The sequence below is a fragment of the Ptychodera flava genome, chromosome 19 (genome assembly GCF_041260155.1).
Source record: "Ptychodera flava strain L36383 chromosome 19, AS_Pfla_20210202, whole genome shotgun sequence".
In the NCBI taxonomy this organism is placed as follows: Eukaryota; Metazoa; Hemichordata; class Enteropneusta; family Ptychoderidae; genus Ptychodera; species Ptychodera flava.
In genome coordinates this window covers 25,522,149-25,545,953 of record NC_091946.1, presented here as the reverse complement: position 1 = coordinate 25,545,953, position 23,805 = coordinate 25,522,149, and the positions used below count along the sequence as shown (strand labels likewise).

The following is a 23,805-nucleotide window of genomic DNA, read 5'->3' as shown; positions in this document are numbered from 1 at the left end:
TTTGGTCACACAAGCAGGAGTTCATGCTGTGATGGCATTGAATTCAAATTCTGATTTAGCTGTTGGGCTTTGGTGCATGACCTACTGAGGCCATTGCCTCCTTCATTGGAAAATTTACTGTATTATACACAGACTATCAAGGAGATACCGGCATTGGTATTCTTGTCTAATAAAAGAGCTTGTTCTCAAATATTTCTCCCTTGCGAAAACGAAGATGACATATCTACATTCCAGTCACGAGTACAACAAGTTCTTGCAGAGGTATTACATGTTGTCTCATTTCAAAGACCTTGGCAGTTTTTATGGTGCCTAACGAAATAAACAGGGCAGTACTCCCTGAGTAAAGGGCCGATTTAATGACCTCTTCATGACCTTTCATGATTTCTTGACCTTATTTGTGTTTTTTTTTTCACATTGCATCATTTTCGTTGGGTTTTGCAACAGCACGCAAATTTGGCTTGAAAGCAAGTTCCAGTGGCAATTTTAGTGTAGAATTGAGCAACTTTGTGACAAGAGTATGCAATAAACTGGTAGATTTATACAAATGAAAGTACCAGGATGTAAGGTCATGTAGGGGTCATGAAAATTACTAACTCAGTATTGTATTTTCACCGATGAAAACTCTAACACCGCAAAGCAGAAGCATCGTACAGTTTTTACCTTGACTTTGACATTGACAACTCTGCTCCTTTCCCAAGCAACACTTCCTTTGACATTATAAAAAAAAGAGACTTTGAAAAACTGAAAATAAAATATTTGATAAAAACTATAAATCAGTGTAAGTGTCAGTGAAGGTTTCCTTTGTGCTCATGAATGAAGTCTGAAACGTGCTGTCATATTTTTCCACTATCTGAGATACTCAAGTCACTCGTCCTGTAGACTGAAAGATTCAGTCGTGTGCGGGCGCTCCGGCGCACTGCGACCTACGAGCCTCTATCACCTACGACCCTTTACTAGTTAAGGGTCGTAGGTCGCAGTGCGCCGGAGCGCCTGCACATGACTGAATCTTTCATTCTACTCGTCCTGAAGCAATGCGCATTGAAATAATTTGCATAAATGACTATAAATTCACGCCCTTAGAGGATCAGATGCGTTTTCCTGTGAAACAGTATTATGTTCAATATCACTTGCACCCACACCCATCTCATACCCCCCTTTAAATGTACATTTATTGTGCCAAAAGTCTCGGATCACATGTATCGTGTTAGGAAGTTGCCTGTTTGATTGAAAGCTCCGTCAGCTGTAGCTCTGCATGGCAAGGCTGTGTGTTACCGGCGTTATGGACTCCCATGTAACGCCGGTAACACACAGCCCTGCCATGCAGAGCTACGTCAGCTGCAACTGTTGTTGTTGTTGATTCCCAAATGTTGTTATTCTGTTTTTAAGTTTTTCTACGCTAAAAATCCTGTCAAAATGTCCACCCATCAACACAGTGCGGGGTGGGGGGATTACCAATCCCCACTTAGGGTACAAATGTTTGAACTGAGTCAAAAGTCAACATTCCGGCCCGAATACTGGGAATATTCTACATTTTCTACAAAGTTATGGGTCAAAATCATCCTGGAGGCAAAAACAGCTGTCAAAAGTCTACATTTACGAAAATTTCCTAGATCAAAAGTGTGAGGAGGCAAAAAGAGGGGAGGAGCAAAACCACAGTACATGGCCATACCATTCCCGTAGAAGCACCCCCTCGTCAGTACTTGCAACGCATAATATACATAACGTACATTATTATCGCAGACAACTTGGTCTTGTTCATTAGTCAACACTCATCAACATCCACTATTGAAGAAAGATTTAAAAATACCTTGTTTCTGGAAGAAAAGTTTTGAAAATATTACCTCAAGTCACAGCTATGGTCTCTTTAAGTTTCTCCTTTGTTCATGAACAGACTTGGCAATCAACAAACGTTTATAATAGATAAGGCAGCATAACATGAATGGTCTCTGTTCGTAGAATTGCTTTATTTTGTCCTTAATATGCAAGATCGAACGACTTAGTGGCGTGCGTGCTCGGTGGGTGATTGCAAATAGCGCCGCCATTCGACAAATTACCAAGATCTGTTGTCTTTCTTATAAAACAAAAGCATAATAACTACTATGTGTGGTATGTGCACTCGTGTCCACATGTAAATATAAACTGACGTGTTCATTTTAGTATCGACTCTGCTTCTCTAATCAACAATGTAAATCCCATCAAGTAATTATATTGAAGCTAAACTATTTAAAAATTAGTAGAAAATACATGTCTTGTTATGAGAATGTCTTCTTTTCTTAATGTAGCACATAAATTCGACCGATCATTTACAAATTTCATTTACTCAATAAAATCACTAGTACTGTTTCTGTTACAGGGGAATTTTTAAAAGTTATTTCGCTCTCAGCATAAAGCAACGAACGAATAGTAAATGAGAGATTAAAGCTGTCACTGTGACTCTTAGCTGGCCATAAAGCAACGCTTTACGTCGCTGTATGTCCAACAACGATGAAATTCAATATGATTATCAAACAAAATTATTACATCTATATTTCTCAGTGATTTTGCTGCTAACTCTGGAACAAATTCGAAGAAATTAAATTTCCTGTTATGAATATCCTAAAACTTTTAATTATTAAGCGTAGTCGAGCCATGGACGGTTTGTATATTCTTTTTTGATATGCGCAACGATGCTTTTCCCTGCTAAATATTCTAAAATTACGCCTCCTACCAGAACAAGCCGAAAATGGCTTGCAAAGGTGTCAGTGTTTGAACAACAAATTTCGCAGTAGGGCGTATTATATTATAAGTACGTTTTTAGAATAGCACTAGTACAATAATAGCTTAAAAATACTTGAAAGAAAATATATCTATTTTATATACATTTATATACACATTACGACAAAAAGTGGTATATCTGGACAGAGGACAATTTTTGAAAAATTATGTAATTAAACAGGTTGCAAAAAATGTGATCATTTCCCTAGTACTGTTGATAAAGTATTATTAAATAGACTATTGCGTACAAAAGAGTTCGTGATATTTCGTGTTTGTGAAGTGAATGGATTCAAGCCTGCGTTGGTCACCAGGAACCAAAACATCAACACCCAAAGCAGCACGTATCTTGAACTCAATTCAAAGAAATCTCCAAAGTAGTTGCCCTCGAAGAAATTGAGCAATTGAGGTAGCGTACGCGCAAAAGGTGTCTTTATTTTTACTTTCAAGCGCTTTGTTTGTGCTTCTGTCTTCAAGTCTAAAGCTTGTCGTCTGCCTCATAAGTGATGCGTTTGAACGGAAGCGGTCATTATCAACGTGCAGTCTTCTTACAATTCTCCGTAGATTTTAGGCATGACCATGGCTTTGAACTCTGAAAGAGAGGTGGTAAGATGGAGAAATACAGACTTACAGCCTTATAATTGAACTGTCGTCTGCACCCTGACAACATGTTATTTTCCCACTTGTACCGCTGTTACTATAATATAATTTATGAGGATGGCTGTATATCCCTCCTTAGAATTGAACTATGAGGAAAGAAGTAAACAAACGTTGATGACGTAATATAGTTGACAGTTTTCATGTTACTGCAGTCCCTGCATGAGACGCACAAAATTCGGGTGCTGCAAAATAGCTATTACGAGTTTGTTGTTCGCATTCACGTCCCATTCGAATAAACCATCATTGCTTAACACGTCATTAATCACATTTCAGTTGGCGGCCTTATGTCACACAAAAATGTTTGTCGTCATCAAATACCTGACTGTTTCTAAAGAAACGTTTCGTCCATTAGAGCACTCACCCTCAAAATCGATTTCTCCGTCACCGTTTTCGTCGGCTGCCCTGACCATCTGATCGATCTCAGCGTCCGTCAAATCTTCACCCAGATTTCGGATGACGCCTCGAAGCTCGGCGTAGGAGATGGTACCACCGCCGTCTTTGTCGAAGACACGGAAGGCCTCCAACAGTTCGTCCTCGTCGCCTTCCTTCAGCTTCTTGGCCATCACGGTGAGGAATTCCGGGAAATCTATGGTACCGTTCCCTAATTTTTTTCAAAAACAGGGGGAGCGGGCAATTTGTTAGACAGTGTGGTCTGAGTAAACAATACCCGAGCAGTTTTGATAGATTTTAACTAATATTTTTTACAGTGAAACCTGCAAACATTGCTAGGGTATTTTGTCAGAATTTGTCGAGATTCAGGATCAAAGTGATAAGATCGACTTTAATTTTTATAACACAGAGAGTAAGAAGAAATTTCTTCCATTTTAGTTTCAGCAAAGTTCAAACAGCAATGGTTGACATTATGTCGACATTTTTTGATATGTTATCGGGCCAGTGGGTGTAACTTTTCATGATTTTTTTCACTATTTTTGTTTTTTAAAGTCAACTTCAGTTTCTTGTTCTGATCTCCAAAGCATGCTGAGATACACAGTGTTGAGCTTGTCAACTCAGCCTGTACATGAGTGAACTATATTTATATCGTTGACAAGTGAACTCTGGTCAAGACAGGAATTGAAATGTAAACAATAACTGTACATTTTGCGGGTATAAACACACTTTTGATACTCTAAATAGTTGGTGTTTCAACATGCTTTGGGGAGTAGAACATGGGCGTTCAATTGACATACAAAACAAACACAGAGAAAAACACATCAAAAGTTCCATTACTGGCCCTTCAACGAGGTATATGCCAATAAAGTCTGGTTTTTGAGAGAAACGGAAGGCCCTGAATTAAAGAGGCGCCTGCGCCGCAGCTAATATGTAAAGAGCGCGCGCGGAGGGGGAAAAACAATCTCCTTTGTCTTTGGACACTCTGGTCAAACCCATCTATCACACACTTGTTACGGTTACGGATTGTTGGTAAGTGTGAAATATATGATCCGTCGTAACCTTTTGACCTTGGATATTTTTACATAAATAATTGCATTCTTCTGACGTCTTTTCAAAATAACTACGGAATTTTCTCATCGGAATATAACCGTGAAAGCGTAGATAGAAAATTTCCAACAAAGTGAATCGATATACATGGAACCAACACCCTGGTGCGGCCGGGGAGAGGGGGGGAGGAAACTTATGAGCGGAATTAAGACGATTTTTTTTCAAATCGTAACGCGGGAGGGCGGTTACGAACAGATATTTCTTCCCCCTCAAAATCTAAAATTTTGTTCAAAATAGGTTAGGATATTGTAAAGACATGCATCCCTGGTTACGACTTCTCAAACTGACGGACTAGTTGACTAACCCTGTTTGAGATATCATGGCTTAACAATTTCACCCAAAAATGGACAGAATAATAAGCCCATTGTGGGTCAAATTCCAAGCATGCACAGTTGTAAAGTAAGTTTTTTTTTCGGTCATGGGAAGAACTCGCCGCGAAATTCCGACACGCACTCATATTTGTTACGGGACGGTACTCATATTTCGACAAAATTCAGATACCCCAACCAACTAAAAATGTCAGCGATCTTCCGTACTTTGGGCTAGAGGGAGGCACTCCTCTACCACATTCCGACGAGTATTGATTTGCAGCAGATTCGTTCATGTTGTTGATTAACCGTAAGCTCGCTAATCTTGATCGATAATTAAAATAATAAGTATTGACGTGTCGGTGATGTGGCAAATGCCGCATTCGTCGGCGCAGGACAATCTTCACAGATCGTTCTGCAAAAGATGCGAAGAAACGCATGCGCGTACGCAGCAGAGAGTTTGGCATAACACAAGCACTGCAAATGAAGAAACATACAGAACCGACACGAAAGTTGGACGAACATACACTCTACTACGCTACGAAAGGCAGCTCCATACCAAAGAGCCTAAATTCATTTATTTGTTCCCTTGTTCGCAAATTGATAAGTGGAATATTTGCTGTTTCATATTAAATGATTGAGAAACTCGCCCTCAATGACTGCGTCAAATTTGATGAGTTGCTACCTATGTTGATAATAACAAATCACAGGTATGTTGTTGAACACACAAAAGAAGTAAAAATAGGAAAACGCAACAATGCACAATAAACACAAAAATATTCTGTGATCTAAAAATCTGATAATCATTTTACGCAACTGGTGTGTTACACATATAAATACACATTCTGTATCAAAGAGTAAAGCATAAAAAATTAGCAAAATGGATACAAATAAAACCAACAAATATTACCACGTGACCAGTACGTCACCAGTAAGTAGGTGTACGCAAATAGTTTATATTAAGTGTGCTTTCTGTGACGCAGGTCGGTATCGTCATGGTGAACACTAAGTAAAAGCGAAAGTGATGTTTGTGCCTACCTCCCACTGTTGTCCCGAGGTTGCCACGTGATGGCGGTGTTAAGCAGCGAGAATAGAAGGGTGTGCATTTGGGTAAACAACACTGGATGGTTAGTTCAGAGTTAACAACACCGGGGAGAATGCATCGTTTACACCCGATAGCGATAAACTACCCAAAACAATGTGTTTATAAATTAGTTAAGTGAATTTGTATTGATGGTGCTTGGGTACTTTAGCTTCAAATGTCAGGAGCAAAAACACCAGAAACCCAACCTTCTTCCCTGAATTTGACTTTTGAGCATGCTACCAGGGTCAGAAATCGTGCAGAGATAAAAATCGTGAAAGTATGAAGCATATATTTGTGTTGTAATGGAAATAAATATGATGTACGGACTTAAAAAGGAGTCAAAAGTGTAATGGCGATGTCACTTCATGGCGCTATACAAATCTGATTACAGTTGATTTAAAAATTCTACGTTCTAATGCTTACATTATTAGTGATACATGTAGCTTATTCATGAAGAAAACTTTTCTGAAATTATGGTTTTCGAACCGTCGTACAGCGCTGTTAGCTCTGCCCCCGAGAACAATTTCTTCAACCCATAGTATCAACCATGCCAAACACGCGAAAACAACGCTAGTTTTCGCAACACGCGAAAACAACGCTAGTTTTCGCGCTGTTTGCATGAAATTACACAATTCTCTTGTTTGTTTTGATCAAATGAGAAAGTTTCACTTAATAACAGTGCAAAATGTCCAAGTTCCAAATATCGCAGTTGTGACCATGCGATGTAGTTGCAAGGGCCTGCAAACAACGCTGTGTGGCAATTAATTTTACATACGAAGACTAGCTTAGGTTTACAATAACTTGACAAAAAGTAGATAGAGTTTGCTCATTGCAAATCTTTAGCCGGCCTTTTCAGTCATTTATCGGTTAGGCTCTTTAATATTTTCTACCTTTACTTTATTTTAGCTGATCTCCCTGCTGACACATTAAAATGGCGAAGTCACCATTGGATAAAAGTCTAAGACAAGCATTCTCGTCTTCTCGCGGCTTCATGATCGATCAGTGAACGCAAATATGCAAATACCATGACGTCATCAAAACATCGGATCATCGACCAATCAAATTCATCGGAACGATCGGTTGCTCTGCTTTGACCAACGAAAGTTAAATTTTGTCCATTTCCTGCAGAATTTGGAAGAGTTCACAAAGAAAGATGCATCAAGATTCGCAGTCGCGATATTAGGATGTAAAATTTGTACAAGTACCGCAATCCGACCCGAAAGCTCACCGACGCCAATACGAATTGATGCGAGATGACATATTTCCTCGTAAAATCCCTCTTCAAATATCAAAGAGGGGTTTGCTTACCTGGAAATTGAAAACACGGCATACTCAGGCTGACATGTGTCGAAGGAAATCGACTAGTGAACATTGTTTTCTGGAGAGCTATAGGCTGCTTGCTACAAAGCTGCTATTGTAGTTCTGCTATATATTCGTTCAATCATGTGAACTTCGTGGAGGAGTAGGTCTGAGAGGGCTCGACTATTTGTCGAGTTGCGTCGGTTGTCAAACAGTCTTTTTGTCATTCTCGACGTTTTAGGCATCGGCTGTCAAACCGTAGTTTTCGGAATCACGCACACGGAAATGAGTGTCCCAAGAGACCTCGCAGACAGTCACGAAAACAAATACCAGCGCGGTTTTTTTCACTTGAGGTGTGTCCGTATCATGGCGCCAATTTTCAGCGAAGAGAATCGAATAACACATTCAAGCATAGAACAGAAATTATTTACACATTGTGTCGTCTGCAAGATAGTTTACGAAGAATTTCATTTTTCTTTACTTGATCCGGGCCAAACATGGCCATGTATCATACATATAGTAGTCATTAATGTATCGTAGTTGAAATTGGTTTCGGTACATCACAATAGCTACAAATACCGGCAAGATCAAACGAGAATTTAAACTGGGTTTAAGATCATTTTCCTAGCCCGATCTACGTCAGATCTATGTCAGCACTACCGACTTACATATGCTATTACAATATGGCCTATCAGACAAGTACTAACCAATCTAGATAAAAGGTAAGACTTTTAAATAGGTCCATCGTGCCTAGCGGGCACTGACGACGATTTATGAAGAATTACTGCAGGATTTTGTGAGATTATCGAATACAACACATATAATTCTTAACATGAGAAAGTTAAACAGAGAGAGAGAGAGAGAGAGAGAGAGAGTAGAGAGAGAGAGAGAGAGAGAGAGTTAAAAAGCTCTATGTTGATTAGTTAGTGCAAGATGTTAACAGTTAATATCTAGCATGGTCATGCATTAAAGAGACCGAGAAAATAATCAGACGAGAGTTTACCATCCTCGTCCACGGCGTCCATCATGTCTTGCAGTTCCTGGGCAGATGCGCCCATTCCGAGAGCGTTCACCACGAAACCCAGTTCGTCGACAGTGATGTGGCCGTCGCCATCCTTGTCAAACCAGGAAAAGGCTTCCTTGAATTCTGAAAGGTAGGAAAAAAATGTGTCACATTTTGGCACTTGTTTACGCAAATTGTCCCGTTTGTACTTACATTGTTATTATGATAAATAACAGTAAAACAACAAATTCGGGGAAACTGTGAACAACACAGTTCAAGTCCACGCAACTCTTGTGTTTCGGTGACTCTGTGTATACCGGCACAAGAGATCGTTTATCGTGACAATAATTTCCTGTCACGAAACACAGTCCCGTAGAGATATTATGTACGAATATGTGATCACATTTGTTTTTAAAACCATGGAAATTTGACAATATCTCCGCTCAGTTCTTAATATTCTAACATTCCAATATATTTTTCCTGTTTTGAGATATTCAGATCGAACTGTATCGTCCCTCAGTCTTTCATGGTCGCAGTTGACATGAAATGGTCTGTGTACAACAACAAAATTAGAGACGCTGCTTCATCGCGGGTATACGCCAAAACCAACCGGCGGTCATCTCATTCGTCCCCGCAACGGTTGACTCAGTCTCGTCCTCTTCGAGAATTGGCTCAGCTCGGTCCTTCACGGAGTAGTGAAAGGACGACATCACCGTTTGCAGTCGCCTGGTTTGCGGCGGTGTTGGGCCGCGCGCGTCCCAGAAAGGCGCCGTCACCAGTTTCCGATGGCCCGTCGTTCGTCTATTCATGCTGCATGCAACCAGCTTTCAGCCAAGAATGACGCGCAAGTACTTAAACCCGTATATAGGGATCGTGTGAAAGCAACGCCACCCTAACCAACCAACAAACAAATATGTGTTAACCCGGAACGTGAATCACTATATACTTGTAAATAAGCAAAGATTTCTGAACAGTCTGAGCTTGATCAAAACAAGTGTTCTGATGTGGAATATAACTCTAGACTATTGAATAACACTCCGGAAGACACACTGTCATGTGTGTGGACAACGTAACATCAACTAGTTTTAGAGGCCACGATCAAAGTTATTATTAGCGTGTTTCTGGACCATAATTTACTGACACCTTTTCGCTTGTTGTAGGGATGTGATTAGACAAGCTTTCTCGTTAAACCCAATCTGATTGATATGATCGAACAACAATACAAATCGTGACTACTGGATTACTTGGTTTGGCATGCAAGATTTACAACACTAAAAAAGTCATTTATCATACATTAGTATCTCTTGTTGTGACAATGTGAGAAACCAAAACTCGAGTACACGTCTGTATCACTGAGAAAAACCCGAGGGTCCATGGTAAGTGCGGTGTTTAAAAAGTCCGTCTGAGTAAGTGTATCGGTATGCTAACTTCTGTCCTCGGTGAAGCTCATGCCATTTTCACTTAGTTTAGGACTCATTGCTGATGTCTGATGCAGTGTGTAGTTTACTTTTTTCCAGTTTTATCAAAAAATCGCAGCCAGGAGTGAGCAAATACAAAAGCCCAGGACCACTGCACTGATATGCTTTTGCCTAGGACTGGGAATTCGCCGTTATGTCGGTCCGTCGGACCGGTCATATGTTTACTGATAGACGTGAACACAAAACTACAGGACCACAGACTGGATACCTCGAGGTATCACCACACACAGAACAGGTTTGTTCGCCCTCGTTATTGTATTGATACCATCTATATGTTGCCTATGTGTAACGTGCATGCTCTGATTACCTACATTGAACCACTGAAGCACTGTTTAAGTTGGGATTTAGCCGAGCGGTTTTGACTGTGATGTCTTCGCTAGGTGACTGGGTGCTGTACGTTGTGAGTACATCCCATTACTTTATTGACCGGTATTAACCGAAATATTATACTTTTGTACTTAAAACGTTGATTTGGTCTTAAAAATAATCTTTCTTTAAGCTCGGCTTTTGTACTTAAAACGTTAATTTGGTCTTTAAAATAGTCTTTCTTTAAGGTAGAACGCACCTCGGGGACAGACATTCGAACTCTCAAACTTTTGCAATTCTCTTCTGATATACCACATGTTGGGGTTCATTTTAAAGCTCTTGGTGAAAAAAAACCGGCTTAGTTTTTCGAAATTCAAAAATTTTTATTTTTCTCCATAGAGTTAACACAGGGATGGCGGCCATTTTGAATTTCTAATATCGGTAAATCTTGGGTAATTTGTTTCTCTAGTACCAAAATTTGCACGGTGACCCCCTATTTTTATTCTTGATTTTGAAAGAGAATGATTGAAAGATTCCTTGAGGAAAGTTAGAGCAAAAGTTTAAGTCTTTCACTTTCGAGGTGCATATTACCTTAACTCAAGGAACGATGAAAAGCTCTATCAGGACTTCATGACAGGAGCAATCAGACCGTCGCAGGGAAATTTCGAATATGTCAACAAAACAATTGTTTTATATGTCAAAGCAACATAAATTCCATCGATCTTTGTCTTTATTAACATATATTTTGATTTATATATGTATGTATTATGTATGTATGTATGTATGTATGTGTGCATGTATACATAGTATATTACATACATACATACATACATACATACATACATACATACATACATACATACATACATACATGTATACATACATACATACATACATACATACATACATACATACATACATACATACATACATACATACATACATACATACATACATACATTATTAAAAGCAATCAGTGTACAAATATCTTGTTTGACGTTGTACGGACCTTTCTTCTAACAGGCAAATGAAAAAAACAGTCGCAGCCGTTACCATTAACCGCTGACCATTAACGTTTATTTGTGGGCAAAGGCGAAAGGAAAGCCAAAAATTAATAAACGTTAATGGTCAGAGCGGAGTCTGTTATTTCCATTATATTATCAGCGAACCCAAGAAAACCGTCAAAATTTGCGAAAATTTCCGGAGCGAACGACTACTGGGCCCTAGAAACTGAGCAATACGCGACGCACTATCACGCGCGCTGTAAAAAATTGGCAAATCCGGAGATCTTTTCAGAAAAAAGTATCTCAACTTGACCTACAAGTGCTCCAATTTATTTTGTGATTGATTGTGATTTACGTTTGAGCTGTAAAGTTACGATACTTTGAGTTGTTAATCTTATTATTCATATTTACGGGCATGTAAACAAACCATTACTGTGTATTTGTGGTCAGTCACGTGGTTCAGCTCGACCAATCAAAATGCGACTGGGCAGGACATGGTAATATGTGTATTTGTGGGCGGTCATGTGGTTCAGCTCGACCAATTAAAACGCAATGGACAGGGCATGGTAATATAATGCTTAATTACTCTTCACTGATACAAGACGAATCAGGTCACATCGGCCCCAAATCTAATCTACTCATAGTGCACTTCACTGATTTCAATGTAGGAGGTGCAGCCAACGAAAAACGCACTTTTAAAGGGGTCCATATTATGATAAGATATATTGTGCAGGATAAGTAATGTGAACTGACCAATTTTAAGTCCAGAGGGTAATTAATAAGCTGTTCAGAATTTGCCCTCCAACTGAAAATTTTTGACTTACCCTCCCGCACTCAAACTGAATTTTTACTCACTCTCACATATTTTTGCCTGTTTTCACTCCCCAATGTGAATTGTTTAATCTCCCCTGCCCTTTGGCGAAAAATAATTTTTTTCGGTTTTCCCTGCCCTGGAAAAATTCCCCTTAAAATTTTATCATTCCCCTGCAGACATGAAGCTCCCCTGCCTTGTGGTAAAAAAAACTCGATTTTTCTCTACCCCAGTTTTACAAGTAACTTCCCGTCCCCCGTTTTTATTTACCAAATCCCGGTCCCCAGGCCAACCAACCGATATCTGCCCTGCCCGACAAAAAAAACCCCTACAATCTACTCCCTGCCAACTAAAAATATGTCCCATGTCCAAGTAAAATTTCACCTGCCCTCAAAAAATTGCTCCCGGAATAGCTTTTTCGATGAATAGCTCCGTTGGCTGCACCTGATGTAGGCTAAACAATATAGCCGTGTTCCACCTTAACACTCTTTGATATGTCATGCAGTAAGAACCGTGGAGATTTTTAGGGTTTAAATGTCTGCAATCATGTACGGGCAGTGATATTTAACAGCTGAAACAGGACTCATATTTTCCTAATTCCTGAAAATTACAATTACAAATCGACAAGAAAACCTTAAGCTTGGCTGTTCACGCGACGAACGTCAACAGAATATCTCACCGGCTGTCATATAATCACAGTCACTTGTGTCGAGAACTTCTGCCCTGTTGTAGGGGTTTAAGTAGAAATACGAAGATTGAATCGTATCAGGCCGCTCTGTCGGCGTTCCCTTGTCTTTGTACCTCGCTTCTGTTACGCTCACCCTGTAGCTTGATTTTTTCTTGCTCATGTTGTCGTCGTAGCCGGTAGACTTCAGTCAGAAAAAATGGCCGTTGTCATATATACAGGTGTTTGGTAGCAAGGCATAACAAGCGTGGCCGCGGTGCTATGCTACGCATCGGCAACCTTTGACCTGACGTATTATTCATCATTCTATTGTAGTATTGAACCGACAGGGAAGGAACGGAATGGTTTTCAAACGAGGGCAAGTCAATATTTGAGGCCATTCATTAACTTCCACCGGGTCAAATGTGCAACGCATTCTGAAACTGAGTTCGCATTTTTAATCACGCGCTCTCTTTCTCAGGTATAAGCTTATGTATAAACCTGTTCGTACCGCGAAAGTCAAAACTCAACCGCATGTTATATTTGGTGCAACTACAAATCAACGGCATGTTGGGGCAGCATTACGCTGGCAAATGTGTACACAATGCCGTCCATGATACTGCTGATTCAGCTAGCAGTATAGGCTACTACTGCGCGTACCTGCCACAAAAGATCATAAGTGGACCAAATACTGACCCCGGCAACCACTTGACATAAAACGCTTGAACGAGTTACCGATCAATCAACGAAGCCATCAACGCCATAGCAACCATGTTGGCGAAGATTTAATCGCAATGTGTCGCAAAGGATGGTGGCGCTATTTCACACAGTTCTGTGAAACGAGAATTGGCATCGGGTCCGCTAGGCTTTGTTAGGTCAGCGGTAGCATAGTCTCCTCATTTCAAGGGAGGGTATCTGCAAGAAGAACCTTCCTTGACTGGCGAAGTTTAAGAATTGAACATGTTATAAACTTGGTCAGTTAAAATCACCAGTATTTGCGGCTATTGCTGCATTGCTTGGCAGGAGGTTGGTTTGTTGTGTCTGCTAGTGAACAAAGTTCTCGGTAACCATACTTATACTTATCACTCTAGGTAGTAAAGAAAACCGTGGACAACTGGGATGAAGTAAGAATTTGACACCCATTTTATTCATTTATCTACATGAAGCGAAGGAAAAATTAACCATCCATGTAACTAAAGTGTGACCCTGAACTATATATGAACTCACGCGCAGCAGTGCATTGTCCTGAACTAAGCGGGCCTGCTGAGCATGTTTATACACGTTCCGAAGGTGTACGGGAAATTCCGTGTGAGTCATCACCATCAAACTAGCCTATATAAAGGACCCCCGTTGTCAGTCCGGCCGGCCGGTCGCGGAGTCTAGCTGATGTTGAACACGAAGTTCCTATCGGTGCGAACTTGTTCACCCGATAGATAAAATTTTAGTAATTTCCTCTGAACTTAAAATGTGACGGAAGACCATTACTTCAAATAAAATGAGACGTTTCAGATGAATGGTACTGATATCTAAAGTGTTCACTCTTTTATCTCTACGTACAAATGTAGTTCCTAAGTCGTTCTCTATTCTATTCCCACCAACAAAACATTCAATACTCATTTCCCCTCCCCGATCTTTATCAATACTTATGATAATATCACAAGTTGTTCTGTTATCTGTTTTCATAGCATAATATCCAACCAAATCGTCAAATTCATCTCCAGTAGCTAACTTTACACATCTAATGAGAACTGTACCATGTTGAAGTATTTTCATATTATCAGTCATCTGTTGATTTACTGTCTGTAAAGTGAGAACAGCTGCCTCATCACCGACACTTTTAAGACCCAGTTTCTTTAAAGTGTGTGTCCCAAAATAATCTAACTGGAACTCCGCTAGCTGTATACGAGCAATAATTCTCCCCCTCGTTTATCCACCTTCTTAGTGTATTATCTGCCTTCATTATTGTATTAAGAGGACTAATTTTAAGATGAATTGGTATACCAAGAAGTGCAATGTATGGATTTCGTAGGAGTAAGCCAACTACGAAAATCTAACAATTTATATTTGTTTACATTGCTATCAAAATAAATCACATTCGGAGTTCCTGGTGGTTCAGCAACACCTCCTGCAATTTCACTATCCAATATATCTAAGATGTTACGCGGCACATTATAAGGCATGAATTTCTGACTAGCCGAATCCCATGTCAGAGCAAAAGGAGTAGGATCATTCGAAGCCTTTGTGGCGTCAATTACAGTTTCATCAATGTCTTTAAGTTCGGAAAATTCTACAGCATGCTCGTGGGTTGCCCGCGGCATTGGCTAAAACGAAATATTTTTCGCGGTCTTTATAACGAAGGAGACGTAATCCTTATTATGATTAGCAGCCATCTTAGTATTATTGTTAACTTTAACATCACTCAGATCTTCAAGCTCAAGATTTTGCATACGAATTGTACCTAGACCGAAGCCACTTGGATCAGACATACTCCGTAGGGACCTATATACAGTGAAAATAAAATAATACCTTGTAATATACAATACACAGTCATGGCTTCAGCTATAGGAATGACAGTTCTCGGTGCTGTATTAAATGCAACGGCATTCACAGGAGGAAATATTATCGGACAAAAGCTTTCTGGGAATGGTGAGGCTCTTATTGAAGAGAAAATTCGACATGATAAAGCATTAGAAAAATTTGAACATGATCGCAACGTCTGGTCAGAAAAAAGATTACTCCAGGCTGACTGGGAAAGAGAAAATCAAGCAAAGGATGCGCATGCTGCGGCAGAATTAAGAGATACAGATGCAGAAATCCTGGAAGAAGCAGAAGCGGTGCAAAGCCTTCTCGAAGCGCGAAGCAGTTCAATTCTCAGATTATTATCAACCCAGTCCTGAGCAAAAGAAATATGAAATGATCTATATTGCTGGAGGATTGGTCGTGGGATGGTTTATCTTCCGATAGGGTTACACCGGCCCCGCTTCGGGACTACAATAATTCAATACAAAAGCTAATTGGCCAGTTATTGAAATCGATCATGTTCCATCCTGATCTGTTATCCAGATACGCATTGAATTCATGTAATCTCCCCCTTTTCTCAATGGCATAGAAATTGCTCCGTTTTTAAATCGTAAGTAACCTTTTCACTTATTTCTCTCGTATCCCGGATGGGAAGTATTTGTAAACAGTTCGATACTTTCCCCTGTATGTATCCTCCGGAGGCACCCGAACCAAATGAAACATAATTTCCAGTAACATCGACTACATCTGAATGAACTATATATTTAGTGACTGTTAAGAAATCCACTTTCTTCGGACTCATAGTACTTTTTATAACTGGGTTGTCCTCAGGCTTATCTGAAAAACCAACTACGTTGGCGAAGCTACCTGTAGCATTGAAATAAACTTTAACATCTTTAGCCAAAGTTAGAATAACGTGGTTTGTCGGCAGATGTTTTTCAAAATTAATTTTTTGCTTCAACCCGATTGCTTTGTTTAACGTATCGATATTGTAGTTACCTGGACGTATTGATTTAGTCTTCTTCGGTTGGTCACCTTCTTGATATTTTATTACATTATTCGTCGATGTTATGTTATGCCATGAATTATATAGTCCGCACTCTAGCAGTCTTATCTTCGTAAACTGTGTCGTGTCAATACAAGGGTAAAAATTAACAGTGACTGGTTCACCTGTTTGGCTTTCAATCCAAATGATCATCGTTGTACGTTGTATGTATATATTACTAAGTATAAATGTTCGATGAATATATTAGGTCATTACGAAGTATAAGGTTCTGCAGGAATAATATTTTTCTGTTCAAGGAGATCTTTGGTTGCAACCGCGGCAGCAGTCGCACCGCCTAATTTTGCCAATCGAGTTAAATTTGGTCGACTTGGATCGCCAACCTCTATTTTCAGAAATTTGCTGGAGATCATAAGATATCCCATCGCAAGTCCTGCGATTACAATACCATCGTACATTGTGTTTACAACTGTTTTAATATCCATGATTGCTGACTAGTATATAAAATAAAAAATAAAAATAAAAAATATGGGGAGTAATCCATCTCATACAATGTAGAGGAGCTGGGTCCTCCCTCCCCCTCTCCCTCCCCCTCCCCCTCCCCTCCTCTCGGAACCCTGTCGGAACTGTTCCGGATGGAGCTGCTACGTGCTCTGTTTTTTTCGCTTTCTGTGGAGGATCTTTCCGGACGGAACAGGGGGTATGCCGAGCACGCCCCCAATATAGCCCTAATGCAGTCAATGAAACTCCCACAATTCCTAAAACAAGATAACATTTATTATACCAGCGTGAATTATTATCACACTGTTCTTTCATTGTAGGCGGTAGGCTTATACGTTTGTCGCTACCGCATCGCTATCATTCCCCTCCATTGCTTTTAGTTTCTTCTCCTTGTTTTGCCTGTTCCATTCCGCTAGTCGCTTGCCCGCAGCAACTCTCCCTGGATGCTTCGGCGGGAACGTCACTTTCTCTATGTTGCGCTGTGTCGGTGAAGTCGTCGGCGGAGTCCGTTTGCGGTGTGGGTCCGTCGGCGGGGTTCTGACGGAGTCCCTGGCGGAGCCGTTTGCTGAGTCGGCGAAGTTGAATCCATTTATTTCAGGTACTATATTAAACCCGATTTTTTTAAAATTTAAATGTTTACCCGTAATTAAACCGGTGGAAATTAGAGCAATCAGGGGCCCCCACGTGTACCCTATCCGTCTGATAATCGTTTTATTTCACTGTTTAGAATAAAATCCTTTTTAAGATCAGTGGCATAGTTATCTCGATCATCGATTGGAACTACCTGACTGATTGCACGGGCTCCTAGATCTATGAAACTTTGAGTGATGGTATCACTTATAAGAGAACTGTATTTCGCTTCGTACATTTTGAAGGCTTTAACCACCGTTTCATCTTTCCATTTTTCTACGTCAGCAACTGTAATCTCCTTACCAAAAAATAACTTGCTTTGACCACTTGCGATGACACAGAGTATTTTTTCACGTTTGTCTCTATTATGGATTGATTATTGTCCGACGCTGCGGTTGGTCCTTCAGAACCGTTCAGATAGGGCGCTGTCGTATTTGCCGCTGCCGATGACTTTATTAAATTCTCCATTGTTTGCAGTATGTTATCTATTCTTAGTAAAAAATAAAAAATTCGTTTAAACCTGAATCCGAAATATAATATTAACATGGTCTGGAATGTTAGTACGATTCCGAAGTATGGAAAATTCTCCTCCATTTAAATCTATCTGTATATAGAAACACGAATAATGAGTACAGACCTATTCCCAGTTGCTTTTCAATTGAATAAGACGAGCGTACCGACAGTACAGCATTCTGATATTCCTTCCAATCCAAACGACATAAAACCTATTCTCATGGACTTAGAAATATATGTAACGCCGACAGATAAATTTACTTTTCATCCACGGGATATATTTAAAGATAACGTAATCACTCATCGATCAGCTAAAGAAAGTAATGTCTGGCTGGGCAGCCCAAAGATGAAATACTGGGACCAGCAACTGAATTCGCTGTATGGTGCAGCACTACTGGTTGTGGTATATCATTCGTCCATCTCTTGGTTCCGAAGGGAATTTCCGCCCCAAATACGATCATTCTGCCGTTTCCATGTATACTTTACAATACGTCGGATCCTTCACGAAATGGGCGTTGCACTTCCAGACGATACCCCCACCTTCAAAGCGGGCGACAATCCGTACAATCTCGTCCAATATGAACTTCTATGTACAGAATTTGGAAATATAAGTCCAACGAAGTCCGACTTTCGTTATCGAAAAGGTCAAAATAAAGGTCTTGGTTATGGTTATGAATATTACACTAATCGTGGTCCCGTTCGACAGCCAAAAGCGATATACAACGGTCATGACTTTTTCCTCTCCGCCGACGGAGGCGTTTTCTATACACATACCATTTTTGGAAAGAAAAAACATGTACTGCCCGACAAAGACAGACCACACTATTATTTCTTCCGAAATGATGGATCGGAGGGACAATACAATAGTTTCATTCCTCTGAAGGGAGACTCGGGATAACAAAGGCCGGTCTCGCTCGCCTCAATGAAAGCCTTGAAGCCTACGTATATTGCATACTCGGCGCACAAGCAAATATTCGCAGTACCATAGTGGGTGATACTGGCAGCGCAGAGCAAGTAAGAAAAGAATTCGGCGTTCTCCTCGAAGATGAAATTCGTAATACGACAAAGTAATCAGTTATAGGCGATATCAAGACACAATAATGAATACTGGTGTCAAACTTGATATGGCAGTTTCTCCCAATTTACTTCTCTTACCGTCTGAGATGGTCATCCTTTCGGGCCCGGCAATCTCGGGTTATAATAATGAATTGCAATACGCAACAGAATCTATGTCCTTCGGGGTGAACGGTGATATAAACACGGAAGTTCGAGAAAGTGCTGTACACGAGATGGAGGGGAGGGATCCTGTGAAGTGGCAAGACGAGCCCGGAGAGTCACCTCACAATGACACGACTCGGATTCGGTCCCCTCCCCTCCCCTCCCCGGAACGGGCAGCATCCACGACCAGCGTAGACCCTATTCACGAATATGGTAAAATTGGTTTGTTATCTTTAGCAATATTCATTACTATTGTAGGTACTGGAATAAAGTCACTAACTATATAGTTCATTCAGATGCTGTCGATGTGACTGGGTTTCATCTAACTCGAACCAGTAACTTAAGAAGAGATTCATTAATTTACAGTATATAGATCCAGAGGAAATGTCAATATACGTAACCCCACCATTCAACATGATTATAACTGGACCGACATATTCTGGCAAAACAGAATTTATGTTGGACCTCCTCACCGGTCCGTACTTAAGGAAATTCGAATATGTGATATTCATTTGCCCAACATTCATGAATAATAAAGCGTATAATAGAAGATTCATTTTCACCGATGATAATGTGTTTATATTTCCAGTCGGACTCGATGCAGTGGATGATACATTAACCTACGTGCATAAAGAATGGGCTGGAACGAACACTTTAATAATCCTCGATGACTGCGCCTCGTCCAAAGATATGAAGAAGCGCAGTAACGTTTTAGTCCAACTTGGTTTCAGCGCAAGACATGACGGATTATCTGTCTGGGTTCTGACTCAACAATATACTAGTATTAGTAAACCATTCAGGGAAAACATACAGATGTTAGTACTATTTTACACACCGAACAAGATAGACAACAAAACTATTATAAAAGAATATGGAATGGAGGTGTCAGAACGGGAAGCCGTGGGCCTAATCAAGCAATTGAAAAGTAGGCCATTCAGTAAACTAGTATTTCGTTTACGGCATCCGTATAGTATGAGATTTATAGAGGGTCCGGTGGCCGCCGATTTTGGTACTATATAGATGCCCTCCGTACGACATAAAATTTTTCGTATAATATAGCAATTATGGAAGCCGAAGGCACTCTTAGAGAATTATATTACAACCCGAAAACTGGTTTTGGAGGTGTACAAAATTGTATGACGCAGCACGGGCCAGCGGACTGAAAGTGACCAAGAAAGAGGTGCAGGAGTGGTTAAAAACTCAGCTAACTTATAATCTACATAAACCGGTACCTCGTACTCGTGGGGTGCTTCGGGCGGCCGGCGCGTTTTGTAACATCGATAGACTCTCCAGTGGAAGCGGATCTCGTGGAATTCCCTCCCCATTCGCAAAAGAGAATCAAAACATTCGATACATGCTAACAGTAATCGATGTACTCAGTAAATACGCATGGGCCAGGCCGATACAGTCAAAAACGGCTGATGATACGTTACAGGCGCTACAAGACGTGATTAAGAAATCCGGGAGAAGGCCCGACAAACTTCAGACAGATGAGGGGCGGGAATTTACTAACCGAAAAATGCAGGGGTGGTTGGAGGAGGTGGGAATTCACTGGTTTCACACCTACAGTGACAAAAAAGCTAGCGTTGTTGAACGTTTTAATCGGACCTTAAGACGATGATGTGGAAATACTTTACATACAGACAGACACGTGAATGGCTTTCTATTCTACCACACCTTCTGAGAATTACAATAACACCGTACACGGAAGTATCAAAATGAAACCCAGGGACGTAACAGAGGAGAACGATTGGCAGGCATTTTATACACTATTCGGTCCTGAGTTGGCAGCCGGGGAGCCAACCCTGAATTCAAGCCGGGAGAACGTGTCCGAATTACAAAATACAAGACCACTTTCAAGAAAGGATATTTACCAAATTGGACAGAGGAGATTTTCGTAGTTTCAAAAGTTGTGTACGCAGCTGGCTTGGGAACACCACCAGTTTACAAAATAAAAGATCTGAATGGAGAGGAAATACTCGGCACTTTCTATTCTGATGAACTTCAGAGCGCACCTTCAGAACGCGACGAGCTGTACAGAGTAGAACGAATTTTGAAGACGAAAAAAATTAGAGGAAAGAAATATTATCTGATAAAATGGAAAGGTTATCCAGAAAGTTTCAATAGTTGGGAGCCAGAGGAAAATGTTATTAGAACTTCGTAAGTTCCTGTGCTGGTACTAGTCAAGTACTACGTAAGTTCCTGTCCATGGTACTTGTCAAGTACTACGTAAGTACTAACGTAAGTATTTACGAAAGTTATTCAATAAGTACCATGGAAAAAGTCTTAATTTCTTGAAAGCCGAAAGTGTCAGTTTACCACCCCACTTCCACCCCCCACCTGGCCAAGTATTTATCATGTACTGTCGTAAGTAATGTTCACTTACTGCATCTTTTTCGGCCGTATGTGGATGAGGTGGGGGCCCCTCGGTTCCTCCGGAGGCACATATTAAGTTTGCAAGATCTTCAAAACGACTTCTCATGTTACCACAGTCCGTTCTTTCGAGTCCCCCTTGTTCAGCTTTATCGATAAGTTCTGGTTGAAGTATAATGTACACAACTGACATGAGCCATAGACAAGTAACTTCAAAGTCCGGTGTTACAGAACCGTAGGGTTTCATAATGTCAAGTGCTCGTAGGTCAAACGAAGCATTATAAGCACACACAGATTCACAAGCGTTAAGAAGTTTGTGTAGGTTCTTTAGTGAGACTCGAGGTTGTTCTAGTTGTTCTTGACCAGGTGGGAAGTACGCTTTTTCAAGTTCCTCCTCCGGAAAACCGTCTATTAAAAATCCCTGGCTGCCGCTATCGCGTGAGCTGCCCCATGCAATTCCAAAGTCAAAAGCTCGTGGATATTCTACTGGTCCGACTGTCTCGGTATCAATTGTTGGATTAAGTATATTCTTGAGAACGAGGGGGGTAAGAGCGTTCCGAATTACCAAACATGGAAGTCTGTAGTCGTGGCAAATTTCTAAGAAAGTCTGTTTGAACTTATTGTGAATCTCTCTAGTTCTTCTAAGGCGGCTATTTCGTACGACCTGGCTCGAGTCAAAAATTCCGCCTGCAATAATCCCAAGGCATATCTTTGAATATGATAATGAAACTGTGGTAAATGGTCAAATGCTCTAGAAACAATCTTTTTTTCTTCCCACTCCGTGGAAACGCCCCGGATTCGAGAAAAAGTCAGATGTTGAATTATGGAAGAGTCACAAATAATGTATTGTTCTGAAGGGAGGGGGGAGGAGGAACCTCCTCCTCTCCCAGCCTGACATTGTAAACTAAGAGTATGTTCTATAAACTGATTCTGAAAATCGGCAATCGAAACGTGGGGACCGCCCATTATAAAAGTCGGCAATGTTGCTGGAAAAACTAGTGTCAAATTCTGGTACGTGATACGGATCCAAATTTACTGCATCGTAACTCTTACCACTTCCAGTTGGTCCATTTATGAATATGTATGACATTTTGGGGGATACTATATCATAGAAATTTTTTTAAAATATTTTTTTATTAAGATATATACGATAAGACAATGACAATCCTTTCTATTTCAGATGCAATAAAAATACTTGAAACCGGAGAAAACATCAAAATTGATGATGGAGGCAAATTAGTATTTGGTGAATATGTAGATCCTTTCATATACGTAGACAGTGAGCTAGAAGTAGTTTTCAACATCGGACCTAAATATGGTTCGGGAGGTGATCCAGCTACATGTGATGGGGTGTGTGTCAGTTGGCAACTGAGTCTTCAAAAGTTTACTGATTTAATAATATTCCGTACCCTAGGTGAAAGTTTCGATGCATCTACTGCTAAAAGTTATGCTCTAAGCCTGGCCGCTCACTCCAAGAATCCTATCGGAACGAATTCCTGCGGATTTTACAATCCATCTAAAGTGTATCAGAAGCGAGGGAGCGAGGGGCCTCAGCCAGTGGCGTATTTTAAATTTCAGTTTAAAAGAGGGAGAGGAGAGGGAGAAATCACGATTTCGCTACATGTATTGATATGGTTCAAGAAATTGACTGCGGTTTTAAAACAGTGAGTCCATTGCCAGTCCGAGAAAATCCTGCTATTGTACCTCGTAATATCCGAAAAGGTAGTAAGATAGAATTCTTAGCATTTAAACCGCGCTTAAGTAAGCGTGCTCTTTCTTTCACTGTTGAGAGATTAATATTTTGTGCTGCGCCTAATAAACCAGAAATTCAAGATGTGGAAGAACTAGTCGACTTAGAAAGATTAGGTGAGATATATAAACAAATAAATGCTGCCAAAAATATTATAGTGGATTTTGATGACCTATCATAGAATAATTATTTTTTCATTTTTAAAAAATTTTAGGATAGTATATATCATAAAGATGGCCAGTTTACATACAGCATTCAAGGGAGCAGTTTTACAAAAAAAATTTCCTGAAGTCAAGCGAGTCAAGGATATCGGGGAGCTGGTGGATATTGAAGGTATGGTCCATTCGGAACGAAAGATGTACTCTGTTTTACTGAAATGGAAGTCAAATTATCGGATCCGAAAACTGGTAATACACAACCGCGTTCATTGTA

At 40.3% G+C, this 23,805-nt stretch overlaps 1 protein-coding gene across 3 annotated transcripts in view; it reads right to left on the bottom strand.

Annotated features, from left to right (window-relative positions):
* Positions 1 to 1,943: 1,943 nt before the first annotated feature.
* Positions 1,944 to 23,805, bottom strand: part of LOC139119069 (uncharacterized) — a 37,343-nt gene continuing 15,481 nt past the window's right edge. Inside the window, exons 1-4 of one of the 3 annotated variants that reach the window (XM_070682690.1) lie at positions 12,881 to 13,114; positions 8,603 to 8,746; positions 3,773 to 4,012; positions 1,944 to 3,343 (exon numbers count right to left, since the gene is read on the bottom strand). In XM_070682690.1, the coding sequence (XP_070538791.1) occupies positions 3,300 to 3,343; positions 3,773 to 4,012; positions 8,603 to 8,746; positions 12,881 to 13,049 (597 nt within the window). In that variant the 5' untranslated portion in view covers positions 13,050 to 13,114 and the 3' untranslated portion in view covers positions 1,944 to 3,299. Of the gene's footprint in view, positions 3,344 to 3,772; positions 4,013 to 8,602; positions 8,747 to 9,212; positions 9,451 to 12,880; positions 13,115 to 23,805 lie in introns of those variants that run through there. The other 2 variants (XM_070682689.1, XM_070682691.1) reach the window with 2 other exon arrangements.